This window comes from Malania oleifera, chromosome 8 (assembly GCF_029873635.1).
Source record: "Malania oleifera isolate guangnan ecotype guangnan chromosome 8, ASM2987363v1, whole genome shotgun sequence".
Taxonomy (NCBI): domain Eukaryota; kingdom Viridiplantae; phylum Streptophyta; class Magnoliopsida; order Santalales; family Ximeniaceae; genus Malania; species Malania oleifera.
The window spans coordinates 13,537,398-13,554,696 of NC_080424.1; the positions used below are offsets into that span (position 1 = coordinate 13,537,398).

At 34.9% G+C, this 17,299-nt stretch overlaps 1 protein-coding gene across 1 annotated transcript; it reads left to right on the plus strand.

Moving 5' to 3' along the window:
- The first annotated feature begins 7,089 nt into the window (after window positions 1-7,089).
- LOC131161773 (GDSL esterase/lipase At1g71691) lies at window positions 7,090-13,566 on the plus strand. The gene is made up of 5 exons (XM_058117736.1): window positions 7,090-7,463; window positions 9,650-9,771; window positions 10,720-10,959; window positions 12,141-12,390; window positions 13,018-13,566. Exons 1-5 carry the CDS (start codon window positions 7,163-7,165, stop codon window positions 13,251-13,253), a joined length of 1,149 nt encoding a protein of 382 aa, XP_057973719.1. The 5' UTR covers window positions 7,090-7,162; the 3' UTR covers window positions 13,254-13,566.
- The last annotated feature ends 3,733 nt before the right edge of the window (window positions 13,567-17,299 follow it).

A 17,299-nucleotide genomic window follows, 5' to 3' on the forward strand; every position in this document is an offset into this window, starting at 1 on the left:
CATAACACGAAATACTCATGTTGCCACACACTAGTATTAGTTTATTTCCCTTACCGAGAGGTGTCTCACCTCGAATTTTATAAATATTTCAGGAGCCCCTGATAGGAGAGCAGGTAAAGGCCCATTGATCTAGTACTGTTGATCTGCCCTTCTAGAAGGGTAAGTGTTTTGATAGGGACGGATGTATTTCTTTTGGGATGGCCCTAAGATATCTTTTGGGTTGTATACTGTGTGTATATAAATACAGTGGTTGTCGTAACTCTAGTATTGTGATGGATGATTTTGTATTTATGATATTATGATTACATGTTTCCTGCTACTTAGGCTTCCGTTATGTGTTCTGATGTATCCCTGGTACCCACGGGTTCAGGTGGATTATGATCTACTGAATTTTGTGATTTTGGGTTTTATAAAAAAAATGAGGAAATTAAGCAGGAAGTCATAGTCTTTTTTACCATGGTTATACAGAAATATACAGAACCATGATTATATAGAATTTTATAGAACCATGATATAGAGAAATACATATTATACAGAGTATAGAGCCATGACATATATAATACAGAATTACATAATTACAGAATATACAGATATACAATTATTACAGCGTCATGGCTATACAGTTGATACATAATCATGGTTATTACAGAAATATAGAATCATGGTAAAACAGCTAGACTTATATAGAAATATTATTATACAGTATCAGACCCTAATGGAATACAACAGTGTATAGAGCACTGTACTGTTGTGATACAGTATAGACAATGCAACCATTTGTCTCAAATAGAGTATAGTACAGCTGATTGTGCCCTCAAGTAGAGTTGTGAGCTCCCTGGCATCCGGACCAGGTGGATTGAGCCTTTCGTGCTATAGACATCTAGATATGCATACAATTAGGCTAGCACCGAAGGGCCAACCAGTGTTTAGCCCCGCCTACGAGCCACACAACCCAGTCGTGAGGGGGCAAGTCATGACATATAGCCATCCAGGAGGAAGTTTATAGATTTATGTTTATGTATAGTACATACAGAAAGCAAAGATTACTTATTATAGATAGAAGTACTTTTGAATAGATAACTCAGAAATTTTCATATACTAAATGACATAAACATTTGTTATTATACATATGTTTTACTTGATGTATAAAGTATGCAGTATCAATGATATGTTGCCAACTAACTCATATGCCACACACTGGTAATAACATGTTTCTCCTTATTGAGAGGTGTCTCACCCCAACATTATTAAACATTTCAGGTAATCCAGAGAGGCGAGTAGGACCGGCTCAGAGGTAGAGGTGGTATAGAGTCGGTGTAGTTTTTGGGGTGCGTTTTGGGTTGGTCTGTGGAGCCGAAAATATTTTGGGATTTTTGGGAAGTATTATGTATATGTGTGTACGTGTACAACTAGGTTTATAGTACTCTGGTATTGTATTTTGGAATATGTTGGATATGTATGCACTTCTGCTGCTTAGGCGTTATATGAAATGCATAGGATACCACTGTCCCACTTCGGGCCGTGATGACATCGACTATGCTCACGCAAGGTATCAAAGATTATATATTAATATAGAAAAAAATAGGATGGAAATTTCAGGTCGTTACAGTGACAGCTCAATGAATTTCGCCGCATACTGCTGAACTGTCAATGATCCCTAAGTCAAACTCAGAAATTCCTGTACTTTAGCCTCTCTGATCATGGTAGGATAGCTTCCCTATGCTCTAGTACTAAAATCAGGGCGCTCACCTTCCTCAGTAAGCCGTCGGGTTATGTATCCAGGTAAAGTCTACGAGGTTAGGGAAGTTACTTGTATGACCGGGCAGACTTCTTTATTCTCGGGAATTATCAGTAAAATACTTATGTATGCATGTATGTGATTGTGTAGTAGAGAAGACGATAATGATGTGATTATAGATGCCATTTTCTCAATTGCTATTGATAGTGAAACATGACTATATGTATACTTTGTAAAAATATATATTAAACACTTCAGCCGCACTATGTTGTAACTTATTTCTTTCTTACTGAGAGATGTCTCACCCTGATGATTTATTAATCATTTCAAGTCATTTAGGTGATCGAGCGTAGAAAGCTCTAGGGCAGGGTTAGATTTTGTGAGTAGTTAAAAGAATGGATATGTGTATAGTGCCGTGTTTAATAATTTTATCCTAGTTATGTAATATGGAGAATATGGTTGTACCTTTTTATGGGTTTGTTTATATATGTTTGTAGAACTCTGGTATTTTATTTGAGATTGTTTAATTAGTTCTGCTACGTGAATGGTATCAGAGACGCGTGGATGGTCTCATAACCCTTCGGGCCCCACATGACGGGTTTGGGGTGTTGCATAAGTGGTTTAACATTAAAATTAAGTTAAGTAAGAAATGAACATATACTTAATATTTTAACTATAACACTAGATGAAAACAATATAAAGAAGGGGCAGCTTAGATGGTTTGGACATTTGAAACAAGGGTTTAGTAGAGCACCTGTGAGGAGGAGTGAGTTAGTTTGTAATAACTCGAGGAATTTTTAAGGATCTCGTCGACGAACATAGGGGTTTTGTTGACGAAGATTCTTGAGTGTCTCGTCGACGAGGCGTGTCAACGAAGGCACGCCTCGTCGATGAAAAGATACCGAGAGGGGGTTTTGGATGTTTAAAATTATTCGACGAGGAGAGAAGGTTCGTCGACGAACTTTCTTCAGGACTCGTCGACGAGGTGACGTGTCTCGTCGATGAAGCCGACTCTATAAATAGTGAAAACTTGGATTTTTGACAGATTTTCAGCGCAAATCACCCTCACTCTCTCTCTCTCTCTCTCTCTCTCTCTCTCTCTCTCTCTCTCTCTCTCTCTCCTCTCTCTCTCTTTCTCTTTCTCTAAAACACACCCCTCCCCTTCTCTTTTCGATCCCGGCTCTGTTTCTCGCCGGATCAAAGATCTGAGGCTACAACGACGCTCCTGGTGAAATTTTTTGCAAGTATGCTGGAGCTGATTGTTGGTGGAATTGGTTTGGAATTCATCCCAATTTCAGGGTAAGGCTGTTATTCAGGATTTGCTTTCCCTGTAGTTATAAGAAATGTTGTATGCAGGAAAATACTGATATTTTGTTCTAGAAAATATTGTTTTCAAGGTGTTGAGTGGGGAACTTTGCTGGTGTAGGGCCATAGTATTGTAGGGACTTTTCAGAAATTAGGTAAGGGAAATATGTTATGCAAGTTAGGAGGTTTGATTATATCAACAGAAATCTTACATATATGCATGTATACCAGTTATTATGTAGTTTTTAGAGAATATGCTTTTTTAAAGTATGTGTGGCCTGAGTAGATATTATTTGATGTAGAATTTTATACAGTTTTCCCAGTATATGAACTTATACAGAACATACAAATATAGCCAAATATTCACAGATATTATATAGATAGATATGTGTACATATACAATTTTTATTTAGATAGTTTCACAGACAGATATATATGTATGTATGTATACAGATGTCTATTCAGATTAGTATATATAGTATTTACAAAATGCCATGTGTTCCTAAATGCCATAACACTCAGAGTATACAGACAGATTACACAGATAGAGTGTACAGATAGATTATACAGTTATAACATCAAGATGCTACAGATGTTCAAATATTACATACAGTATTTATAGTACATAATAATAGTGTTATGGTTATTTTGGAAACATGATGAAAATAGTAAAAAGAGTATATATAGTATCGGATCCATGTGAGATTACAGACAGATACAGTTTACAGGGCATGATACCGTTGCTAAATATAGAATAGAGTGCAACCACATATCTCAGATAGTGTGTGGGTACCGTCAAACTGTGTTTGGAGAGGATGCAACTCCCCATTTTGCTGGGTTGAGGGAGCCGGTTTGATAAGGTAGCAGCCAGTCCCGAGCCTAGGAGTGGATGCAGTTTGGCAGGACTGAGGTAGTATAGAGTATAGTGACTTACCTGGAGGGCCGACCAAAGTTAAGTCCCACCTACGGGCCGCACAACCCTATCATGAGGGGTCAAATCATGACATACAGAGTCTCAGGGAAAGAGCACAGTTATGTATATGTATATGTATATGTATACAATTTTACAATATTTTTTGTATATAGTATGATACAAGCAGTATGAATGATAAAAAGTTCAGATGATACAAATAATTTAAGCTACTATGCTTGCGATAAATGTGTTTTACTGATTTGCCATATCATACAGTTTTAAATTTTATTTTATAGCTATACAACTCGGTCACCACACACTAGTAATAGCATATTTCCACTTACTGAGCGTCGTCTCACCCCGTTACCTTAACATTTTTCAGGTGAGCCAGTTGGGCGAGCGGATCAAACTCGTAGATAGAGAGTTTACTTGATTGTCCTAGTTATAGGGTAAGTTTTGTGTAGAGTTTTGTATTTTTGAGATAGTTGATACTGGATAGAGAGATGTGTTATGTAGTTATGGTATGAAAATACTAAATTCTGATATTGTATATATATATATATACATGTGTGTGTGTGTGTGTGTATGTATGGTTATGCGATTTATGTTTTCCGCTGCATAGGGGTGCCCATTACATACAGATATCAGATTAATTTAAAAAAAAATAATGATAAAGAAGAAGATTTGGGTCGTTACATAGTTAATATTTTTGGTATGAAAAGGATAGAGGTAAACATAAAATAACTTAAAATGAGGTAGTGAAAAAGAATTTAATAGCCCTTAATCTGATAGAAGAAAATGCTCTCAATCGAATGATTTGGCGAAGAAAGGTTTATACAGTCGACCCCACCTATTGGGACTTAAGGTTTGTTGTCGTTGTTGTATAAAACTTTTTTCACTTCAATGCTAAATTCCTAATTGATAGTATTTCACCAAAATTTTGATTTTCTAATATCCATATGCTACAATTTTATTTATTGAATGCTTAATATATATATATATATATATATATATATATATAATAAGGATAATGTCAAATTATTGCAGTCCATACTTAACTAACTTTGTTATTAAATTTTATATTTTCTTAGAGTTCGTGTTATTTTTGAAATATTTAATTAATATTAAATCTCATAGGTTAAAAAATCACGAGTTGTCAAAATACTTGCTTGAATTTCATAGTTGACTCATAAGTAGGCCTGGAAAAACGGGTTATAACCCGTTGGGTCACCCGGACCCGTCCATTTAAAACGGGTCCGGGTTTGAGAAAGTTAACCCATTTAATAATTGGGCGGGTCACGGGTCAACCCGTTTATAAACGGGTTAAGTGGGTTTGGGCGGGTCACCCGGCTGGTGGCCCGTTAATTCGCTACTTCAGCCTCCCTTCACTTCATCTTCAAGCCTTCACGGCTCACTGTTCACAATCACACACAGTCACACTTAAAAAAAAAACCCTAAGGCTAAGTAAAGTTCCCGACTCCCTGTAGGCTCAATTTTCTGATCAAGCAAGAGGTGGGAATATTTATCTACTTCGAACTTTTCTTCTTCTTCCTCTTCTTCTTCATCTTCGTGCTCATCGATCGCCTTTCCCAAACTCGATAATAGCTCGAAATCGACTATTTTCGAATCCCAGTTGATTTCATCAATGTAGATGTCTGGGTCCGGCACGGAAATTTGGCAGGGGCAGGGGAGACCATTGATTTGTGCCCAATATTTGGCTTTTGCATTTCGGAATGCCTCCTCTGCACCGGAGTCTTTCCAATTTGCAATTTTTTCAAAGTGGGGTATAAGTTTCTTGGATTCCAAAACCTTTTTCCAGGGAATTAAACCCACCTGCAAGCAGAAATTTTTTTCCCATTGAGACACGCAGCGCTGCCAGTGCCACTTACCTGAGACAAAGAACAGAGTATTTGTAACACAAATAACTGAAATAAGAAGCAGAGTTTTAATGCAGAATCAGTGCAGAGTATTTTTTCTTTTTTTCTTGGGAGAATGAAAAAGAAAGAAACCCAGAAGAAAAAAATCGAAAGAAGGTTCTGTTCCTGGAAGAAGTACACACGACGATTATGATTAAATGACAGTCTTGGACTTACAGTAATGAGTTCTTCTGTCTGGCATTCGTGGGCAAGGATTTTTCTTTGGAGCTTCTTGATCATGACTCTTGTTGTAAAGTTTCTGAAGTTTCCCATGATGTTTTTTCTCGGAAAGTTGATCCTAGAAATCAAGAACAGAGAGAGAATGAGTTTAGGAAAGTTTGGAAAGAAGAATTAGGATAGAAATCTTTTTATGTGGAAAGTTGATTGGGGCGCAAGTCATCCAAGACCCCCCTTCTCAAACAACTTCATGGAGACTATGTACTGATTTTTGAAATTGAGTCTGCATCCAGCTGCTCCACTCGAACCACTCACACCTTGTGTTTTTTTTTTTAATTTTACATTTTTAAAAAAATGCGTTCATTAAAGGGATGTATTATTTTTTACATTTTATATTCTTTTTATTCAGAAATTAATAAGTATAATTCAGTTTTTTTTTTTAAATGTCATTTTATACGAAATTTTAAAATAAAAAATATATATATTTTTAAACGGGTGACTCGTTACCCGCCCGTTTAATAACGGACGGGTTAGGATTGGCATGTGTGTGATCCGTTTAACATCGACCCGTTTATGACCCAATCCATTTATGACCCGGTCCGTTAGTGACCCGCCCAAACCCGGCCCGCCCGCCCGTTTTGCCAGGCCTACTCATAAGGAAGTTTTAAGTATGCAATAATCAAATAATTTATGGCTTGATTTAAATTATATTTATTATTTTCATAAATCCTCGTGGGGTAAAAAGAGTATAGAATATATCTCAACTGCAAATAAATTATATTTAATTACATAACTTAAATTTCACAATCAATTTTTTTATTTATTTATACACATACACACACATATGCATCAAAACAATTGCTTTTTAACTTAAAAAATGTGTGCATTTTCAAGGGAGGCATATGCATGCATTCATTTTCGCGTTCCCCCCGAGCATATATAGTAAATGCAATGGAGAGGACGGATGGAAGCATTACAAACCTTCCAACCACCGCCTCACCACAGTTATTAATAGACTTGCTTGCAGTCACAGTGTCCAATTTACTGCTTCATCTGTCAACTCTCTCTTCCTAGCGAGCGCCCGCCCTCCCCCTCTCTCTCTCTCAAAGCCAAATGGGTAGTTTGAGGTTCTCTGCCGTGTATGCCTTGACGTTAATGGCAGTGGTGATGATGAGTAGCAGCGGTGCAGTCTCAGGCCAAGGCGATCCGTCCATAGGCAGTGCTTCTGGGGGCGCGGCCGGAGGAGCAGAGATGGTGCCGGCAATGTTCGTATTCGGAGACTCTCTGATAGACAACGGGAACAACAACGACCTTCCCTCTTTCGCCAAGGCCAACTACTTCCCCTATGGTATCGACTTTAACGGCGGCCCCACCGGTCGCTTCTCCAACGGCTACACCATTGTTGATGAAATCGGTAACTTCTCCCTTTGTCTCCTCTTCTCCTATTTCTTTCATCCTTCCTTCCTTCTTCTTCTTCTTTGGTTGATGAAATCGGTAACTTCTTTCTTCTTCTCTTCTCCTATTCATTTATTCTTCTTCTTCCTTTTATCTAGCTTAATTATTCTTTTGCTTCATTGCACTCCTCTGTATATCTAGAATAGATAAGCCGTAGCATGGGTTAATGTTCATGTGACGATGCAGCTTTGACCATTTGCCACTCTCAAAGGTGAGATTTTTCTTTTGTTTTCTGTTTTGGTAGCCTCCGGATCGATAGAGTGATGCGCAATCTGCGATACTCCACCTTATCCCTCATAACCCATTCCATGCTTTAAAAAATTTGAATCCAACACGTACCCACATGGAATTGTCCCAACAAACAAAAAATAATAATAAGCTGTACAAGAGCCCTCAACGGTGGCTGTCAAGATAAATTATACAAGAAACTTATTTTCTTTATTCACGCATTCTTAGTAAAGTTACAAGTAAAAAATAAAATAAAAACTTTACAACTTGACAACATGGAGATGTAGGTCACTTTTATAATTACTCGTTATTAGGTAATAAGACTCATAATTAAAATATGAGAAAATATTTAAGTGCAGAAGGGTCTAAAGAATGGTTCGTTATCCTAATGAATTAGTCAAATATTTAAAAATTTTCAGATATCATCATTTCAAAAAATAAAAAATAAAAATAAAAATGAAAATAAAAAAAAAAATAAAAAAAAAATAACCAGTTGCACAAACACTCCCACACTAAAAAATTAATTAAACTCTCCTATCCTCTCCCTTTAACCTATGTGTTGATGAGCCATTCAAATCATTATTAGGTTTCAACCTAGCTACAAAATTTCTTTTAAGGGGATTTAGTTTATGATATGATATTAAAATTTCTTTAGCTAAAATTTAAAGAATTGGACTTTAAATTTTGTTACTTTTTATTTTTCATTTTAATTTAAAAGTTTTAGTACAAGATATTATAGAATTGTGTTTTGTCTCCTTTTCAAGTTTAATATTAGAGCAAACTTAAGGCTTTAAAGTGTAAATTAGGTCTTTGACACTAGAATGCAAACATAATTTTATACTTAGTCATTATTAATTCCTTGATTAGATGTTCCCAACTGCATATGTCGTTGTACACATGCTTTGAATGGTGCGGAATATCTTATGTATTTCAAGATTTTTTTTATAAAAATATTATATTTTAAGAAAATAATCTTGCCTTTGTCGTTATCAATTATCATGCATCATAGAATTAACTTGGGCAAAGCACTAAAATAATAATCAAGGTAGAAAGGCAAAACAACGTATAACATAAATTAAATTAAGTTTTGACGTGTTCATTTTCTAAAAGAACAAAAAAAAAGAGGTACAAATTTACGTTGGTTCTTAATAATTTCTATAGTTAAAATTAATTGTTGTATATATAATAAAATTATTATAATGCTATTTAAAATATCGCCAAATATAAGTAACAAATCAATTTTCACAAGTTCCAAATTCCAACGCAAAAAAATGATCCTTTTTCCATGGTTGGGGTTTTGGAGAAAACCCATAAAGCTTCCATTGTTTTGACTTAGATGTCACGATTCATTATATATATTATTTTAGGTTAAATTTTTTTTTTTAAAAAAGGTTTTGCTGTAGGTGTAATTTAAAACATAAAAAGTTCTATATCATCTTTACCTCTTTAAAAAAAAAATGTATGTGTTCAGTTCATTTAAGAGAGAGAGAGAGAGAGAACTTACACCTCACACTAAAGCCTATCCATCTAAAGAGCCTCCCATGCCTTGACATGTACTACACCATGCATGCAGGGAAATCTATTCCCCTTTGACCCCACGCCTTTGGTTTCATCCAATTCATCTAAGTGCATTCAATTGCGGATAGGCTAGCTGCAGGCTAGCTATACGTATATAGCAATCTTCTAGTTTTTATATATATATATATATATATATATATATATATATATTCATGTATGGTTTTAAGCTTAGTCAATTAATTTGTCTCAAGAAATTAATAACAGTAAAAAAAAAAAAAGAACTTTTCACAGAAAAATGTATATACTACATTGATCTGTGTAGTTTTTACTGGCCGGTGTCATCAATTTTCTAACAACTTTCCAATATTATTAACACTGATCTGTGTGTGTGAGTTGCAGCGGAACTTCTAGGACTGCCTTTAATCCCCGCCCACTCTGAAGCCTCCGGAGAGCAAGTGCTTCATGGAGTCAACTACGCCTCCGCCGCTGCTGGCATCCTCGATGCCACCGGCAGAAACTTTGTAAGCAATTGATCACTTCTTCATGCCCCGCTCGCATGTCTTGTTTATAGCATTATTTTTATTATCTATTTTCTTAACAGTTTTAATTTCATTAATAAAACTAACAAGATATAATAATATTTGGATAAAACTAGTAGCGTATCCATAACTAGTTTAATTAAAGACAAAAGATTTTCAATCCAATTCTCCCATTAATTAATTTGTTAACTAGGAAATTTTGAAAAGTCAAAATTTCAATGTTTAGTCAGAGGATATGTAGTAATTCTTGGTAGCGAGTGGATGAGATAATGACTTGCAATAACTCATTTATATTAAATATAAAAGGAGAAGAATGATAGCGAAAAAGTTCGATAAAAGGAGGATATAAAGTTGTAGGCTAATGTAACAATTAATGTTGAAGACTTTTTTTAGGGTTTATCTCTTGTAGTGCTTGAGCCTGACAAGAATCTCGAATCTGTAAAATATACAAATTTTATTAAGTTATTTTAAATAGTAAATGTCAAGAGAATAACAAACATAGATGTTATAAACATAAAGTTAGATATCTCGAGAAGTGGTGTTTGAGTTGCGTTTCAAGCTTTTTGATCACTCATAAAGTAGATTTCAAGTACAATATACTCTTCATCGAGATCTATCTTTACGAGGGATTAGAATATAGTTGGACATACGACTTTTCATGCATGCTTGAAACATATCTAACTAAAAAAGTATAATTAAGAAAATAAAATAGATATAGAATTTAGCCATTCAAATGTAAGGACGGTTTATGATTTTGGTAATCTACATTGTTGAATTTTTCTTGGAGAGTTTATCTCATGTGATAGGTATTAGTTAGAGATGAAAATGTGAGTGCGACGAGTGCAGTGAATATTGCTTGATGCATCGTGACCGCGTGGTAATTAATGATAAACATGGGTAAATGTGTGGACGTATGTGGGTTATTGTCAGGTGGGGCGGATCCCATTCAACCAGCAGATAAGGAACTTCGAGAGCACGCTGGACGAGATAACGGACAGCCTGGGGGCGGACGACGTTGCGAACGCGATCGGGCGGTGCATATTCTTCGTGGGGATGGGGAGCAACGACTATCTCAACAATTACCTAATGCCCAACTACGCCACCCGCTCTCAGTACAATCCCCAGCAGTTCGCAGACTTGCTCATCCAGCAGTACTACGGCCAAGTCACTGTAAGTTCCCTCTTTCACTTTAATGCCTTCCGTCACTCAACAGTGTTTACTGCCACTAATTATATATTAATAGTGTGCCATCCCACCTTCTCCCACTGCGCTGTATTTAATTCCTCTCCCCTCCATCGGCCACTGCGCGTCCATTTGTTTGCGTGCCTGATGCGTCTGTGTCTATTTAAGGCGTGCTCTGCTTCCTTTGGCCTTTCCTTCCTGGCCTATAAAGCAAAGCATCTGCGGCTGCATGCATTTATAAACTTCTGCATGCTTTACCAAAAAGAGTAAAGATATTTTTAGTTAGTTGTGAAAATTTTATTTTATTTTATTTTTAAATAATTATAAATGGAAAATAACTATTCCTTTTTAGCTTTTATGTCTTCGGAGTATTGCAAGAGCACCAGTTGATGCTACTAGTTCATCCATGTTACCCATTAATAATAAGGAAAACTAATCCCCAGGGTGTGGTTCAGGTGATAGTACGGGTTACGAGAGTGCCTTTCACGAGGTTAGGTGTTCAAACCCTCTCGGATTCGTTTCCGTCTCTGAACTCCTCAATTTACTCTCCCTTTGGAGTTGTGCGGTCAACTTCAAGGGGCATAGGATTAGTCACGTAGTCCGTAAACGAACACGTGGATACCCGGTGCGTATTCCAAAAAAAAAAAAAAAAAGGAAAACTACACAAATTCTCTCCAATAATAATTTTATGTTTGACTCAAAAATAAGTTGGTGCCTACTAGTTTTACAATAATTATTAGTTTTTATTGACAAAATGTGTTAGGAAGACCAAATATTCTCATGACCAATTAATTAATTAATTGGGTTAGGATAGTAATCAATTGAATTAATATTTATACATATTTCAAGGCTTGCTTCCTCTTCTTGAGTAACATACAATTTAAATCAATGCTCTGTGTGCGATCACAGATGCCACGTTCCTATGAGAGCTCATTAGTAACAGTTTGTGAAAAATGAAGTATAACAGTAAAAAATTTAGCAATAGAATGATGAATGATTAATTAAAAGGTTGTTCGTGGTTTGATGATTAAAAGATTTCCTTGAGATCTGAAAATCTACTCTCAAAACACATTTTTAAAGTCTTTCAATGATTTCAAACTGGTTTGATTGCCAAAAAAATTGAATATTGGTGCATTTATTTATAATATATGGATGGATGTTGTGCGCAGAGCCTTTACAATCTGGGGGCACGGAGGTTTGTGCTGGCGGGCCTGGGGCAAATGGGGTGCATCCCCAGCATATTGGCTCAGAACCAAAACGGGCGGTGCTCGGCGGAGGTGAACCAGCTGGTTGCACCCTTCAACGCCAACATCAAGACCATGGTCACGGACCTCAACGCCAAGCTCCCCGCCGCCAAGTTCATCTACGTTGATATTTACCATATGTTCGTAGATCTCCTCGCCAATTCTCAAGCCTATGGTATTTTTTTCATATCTATGCTTAATTAATTACCTACTACCTAGTATACCCATGTCTTTATTTGTAAAGTTAAAAATATCTATTCATTTGAAAACTAATATATGTATGTATGTATGTATAAATATATATAACCCTATTCAATTTAAAAAATATATAAAAATATTATATATTTTATTTTCAAGTTAATTTTTGAATATTTGTTTAAAAAGTGAAAATCAAATTTAGGGGTTTTGCATGTTTAAAAAACCGTTTTAAGTACTCAAAGTCACATGCATATAAAATATAAAGGATAGTTCAAATGGTAAGAGTGACTTGTAATTTTGTTGATTTTAAGGTCACGAGTTCGATTCCTCTTTAAGTCATTACGTCGATGAATTACCAGCGATGTATTAATGGACGAACGACTTTCACCTCCTTAATTTGGGATAATGGCTGAAATCCTGAGTTATCAAGTGCATATATATATATATATATATATATATATATATATATATGCATAGGCATCCATTTTTTAAAATTAGGTGGCGTTTGATATATATATATATATATATATATAGGCATTCATTTTTTAAAATTAGGTGGCGTTTGCTTAGTTCATTATAATTAATTAATTAAAATTTAAAACAGGTATAACGGAGACAAACCGAGGGTGCTGCGGCGTGGGAAGGAACGGAGGACAGATCACGTGTCTTCCATTCCAAACGCCATGCGCCAACCGCAGACAATACGTATTCTGGGACGCATTCCACCCCACCGAAACCGTCAACATCATTTTGGGAAGGAACGCATTCACCGGCAACCAAAACTATGCCTATCCCATCAACATACAGCAGCTTGCTAACCTTGATCTTCAGCCCAATTAACGGCTAGACCAAATGCATGCTACCTACTACCCATCCATGCTGAATCTTTATTTTGATTAATCACGTGGTACTTTCTTTGTTTCTTTGCCCTATCCCATGGATAAGTCCTTATAATTAATGCTATATTTTAGAATATAATGTGAGAGTTGAGGACTGCTACTTTGATCTTATTTTATTTTGGGCGGGCATTATAATTTTGTTCAGCTTTACTTCACTAGTTTTGATTGTAGTTTGGATATTTGGCTTATATGGATTGATGTAAAAAATCAATACGTCATTCTAGTAACAGTTCAACAAGCTTTTTCGATCTAAATTGTAAGAGAATGACCTAAGAAAGATAACTAGTTAGAGAAAAGCATTATTGACCTTTTAATGCATGTTAGGTTAATATAAGATGGCGTCGTAAAATACATAAGAGTAATAGAAGTCTTTTGTTCATACCAACATATAGGAGAATTGTGACCCTATTTTGTCTAGGGTTAATTTAACTATAATTGAGACTAATTAGGGGTAATTAGAAGAGCAATTTAAGAGTCCATAGAAGTTTAGTAGCAGATAATTATAATCTAATTCTTTCTTTCTACATTATAGTGGGAAATATTACATTTAGGGTAATTTGGGATCTTAATTTTATAATTGAATGCCCATGTAATCATAAAAAGTGGCTTATCCTCATTTTAATTTGATATTTTATGAGAATAGGGTAAAAAGAGCGTCTGAACACCCCCTTTTCCTCCACTCTTAAAAAAGGAAAAGAGAGAGGAAAAGAGAGAGAGGGCAAGCCAAAGGAGAGAGAAGAGGGGATTGATGTATATATCCAGCACAAGAGGAGGCAAAATGGGAATACGTTAAGCACAAGGGAAGGGCTGCAAGCCCAAGCTAAGCTAGGGAGAGAAAAGGAGGAGACTCTATTGAAATCAAGAGGCCGATGATGAAAATGTGAGATTTCTCAACAATTTAAAGTATTAAGATATGAGGTAAGTCTTTTAATCTTGATCCCTTATTAAAACCCTACATTTGGTACGTTTAAACTTTGATTGATGGTTGAAGATGATGATCTGATATGCGCAAGAAGGTACGCTAGGTTGTTTAAAGGTAGGATTTTTTATTTTATTTCATCAAAAGTTTGAATTTTCTTAAGCTAAAGTTTTATTTTTCCATATTAGGAGGTTTTGATTAAGCAAAATAAGTAATTTTTTGGTGTTCTAGAGAGAGAAAATCATAGGAGAGAGAGCTTGCCACAGCTTTGTTGGTCGAAAAAAGGGAGGAAGAGATGATAGTTTGGAATAATATATTTTTATGTGCATGAGGTGTCCCAAGGGTAGAAAATAAAAGTGGGGGGGGGGGGGGGGGAGGAGTCCCTAGGATAAAACACTTGAAAAACTACGTCTAAACAGCCCCAAAAATCCTAAAATTCGGTCATCGCCATGGTCATCGGTGATGACTAGTCAAACTTAAAACAGACGTATTTTTAAAAGTTTTTTAGTTGGAAAAGATTCTTGAGATAAAAAAGAGTTGAAAAAAAAAAAAAAATGGTTCTCAATTTGAAGTTTAAATGAAGAGGATATGCCCCTTTGAAAATTTATTGTTTCGGCACCATCGCCAACGAGTTGTCAAAGATGATGCTGGAATAGTACTCCGATTGGTGATCCCACCCACACGCATCACATGTGCCATGCTTCCCCTGAATCGTGCGGATTGGCTGGCTGACTGATGACTGGTTCACCCATTTTTTGAATTTTTGTTTGTTTATTTATTTAAGTAAACTATTTTAATTTTTTAAAAAATTCATAAAAGTAGTTTTTTGATGTTAGAAAATTATGAAAAAATAGGAGACAACCTAAAAAAAATTCTAAATTATTTAAAAATGCATTCATGATTTATTTATTTTATTTACTAGTTATTTTTATTTTTTTTATTTTATTTGAGCTATTTCTAATTTTAAAATATATTTCCTTGTAGAATTTTCTTCAAGTTTCTATCTGGAAAATTCAGTAAGACCTTTTTCAACTTTTAGATATTTTTGGATTAATTTCTAGTCCTATTAGGTATTTTATATTAAATATTACTGTATTTTATTATGTTTTTAATTTTAATAAATTAATAAAAATTTATAGAAATAGAAAAATTTCCTAAAAAAATATAGAAAATTACAAAGGGGTTTTTATGATGTGTTTAAGGTTTTAGAAGTGTCTTGAATCCCTTTGCATACTAATTTGGGTGTAAGTGTCAGAGAATGTATAAAAATCAAACTTCTTCGACTCTTGGTACATCATTTTTTGTGCATTTATTGATCGACAAATGTTTGGATGATTGAATAGTGCCAAATTTCAGTGTTGGACACTATTATGATGTTTGTTTTAGCTAATGATTGTTTAAATAGCCTATGATGATTTAATGACATGTGATTCTCCTTTATTATGATTAGACCATGGCTTGTTAAGAAATCATAATTGAATCTCTATTTGAATGATGAATGGTTTGAATGAATGATAATATAAAATTCCCAAATACTAATTAATCAATCTGATGATGGATCCCCAAAGAACATGTTGTTCTTTGTGCGGTTCTTAAGGCAAAGGAAGCCTTATAACACTGATGGTTTGCTCGACGGTTATAAGGTGGAACAATATAAGATGACATGTTAAATAAATTCATTAAACACTCCATAGGCGTGTAAAATTTAATAGTAATGCCTAAAATTGATCTAATTAGTCAAATAGAACAACATGTTTTGACTAATTATTTAATGGACCTCAATAATAAATCTATTAATTAGGGCCTAATGAAGATAATTGGGTGGTGATTTAGTCAATTAAATGTGATTAGTATCCTATGGTTCATGATCCATATGCATGGACACATGTCAAGATATAAAGAGGGTTTCATCCTACCTAAATTTAAGCTTATAAAAAGTTTCACTTTGGCTTCTCTATAGGGGAATCCCTAAGGAAAAAAAGGAAGAAGAAGCAAACAAAAAATCAAGGATCAAGCATTGAACTTTTATTCTTCGGAAACCTCAGTAATTGAAGAATACTCAAATTCCAATTATTATCGGTCAATTGATTCTTCTTCCAAGTATCCATTGTTCATGATCAAACTTGTGCTCACAGAAATTGGTTACAAGATTTATTGTTTGATAAATCATCAACTTCATCATTTAGGAGATCCGTCATTGCTTTATTGAGAATACACTCTTTTGAGCCCTCAAACTGGCAAATATCATCAAACATATCAAAGATTAAACAAATTCATGTTCTGTAGGTCACCAAATTGATCTTTTCGAAAGATTGACCATTGTGCCCTTAAATCGGCAATTTTTTTTAAAGATTGAAAAATCAATAAACTCATATTTTGTAGATCGCTAAATTGATCATATGCAAGATCCAACATTAACTTTTTTGGGAACGACCTCAAGCTCTCGAATTGGCAAATCTCGTCAAATAGATCAATGATTAAACAAATTCACCTTTCATAGAATCGTCAAATTAATTGATCTTTCAAAATCAATCATTCGCTTCATCAAATCAATAGATCTTATCAAATTAATCCAAGATCAAGCCATCCAATATTTGTAAATCAACAAATTGATCCTATGGCAGATCAACCATTGTCTTTTGAAAAAACGCTCCTCGAGACCTTGAATCAGCAGATCCACTTTCAAGGAGATTGAATTAGAGGACATTTTACTTCATGATAAAATAAACAGAAATTGTACTAATTCTTTCGTTCAATATATAAAATTAACATTTATTCTAATTTTATTGTCTTCATTTTCAAGGCACAAATTTTGATGTTAAAATTTTCAGCATGTCTAGTGAGACAACGCTGCCTCTCCTTTTTTTTTTTTTTTGTCTCAATTTTGCATCATCAGATCTAATGGCCCTTGTAGACACCCATTGTCCCGCTATGACATAGCAACATTTTTTATTTGTTTAAGTCTTGGAAAATTTTGAGTTTTCAAAATTATTTTTCATTTGGAACAAATTGTTTTAATTAGTTATTAATTGTGTTGTTTTAGGTGCCTTCAGCTGTGCAAAGTGGCC

Bases quoted from the DNA above. Each gene is read 5' to 3' on its own strand.
- LOC131161773 (XM_058117736.1), top strand. From the start codon at position 7,163: ATGGGTAGTTTGAGGTTCTCTGCCGTGTATGCCTTGACGTTAATGGCA. The intron at 7,464-9,649 runs GTAACTTCTCCC...TGTGAGTTGCAG, and splicing joins CACCATTGTTGATGAAATCG to CGGAACTTCTAGGACTGCCT. The intron at 9,772-10,719 runs GTAAGCAATTGA...GGTTATTGTCAG, and splicing joins ATGCCACCGGCAGAAACTTT to GTGGGGCGGATCCCATTCAA.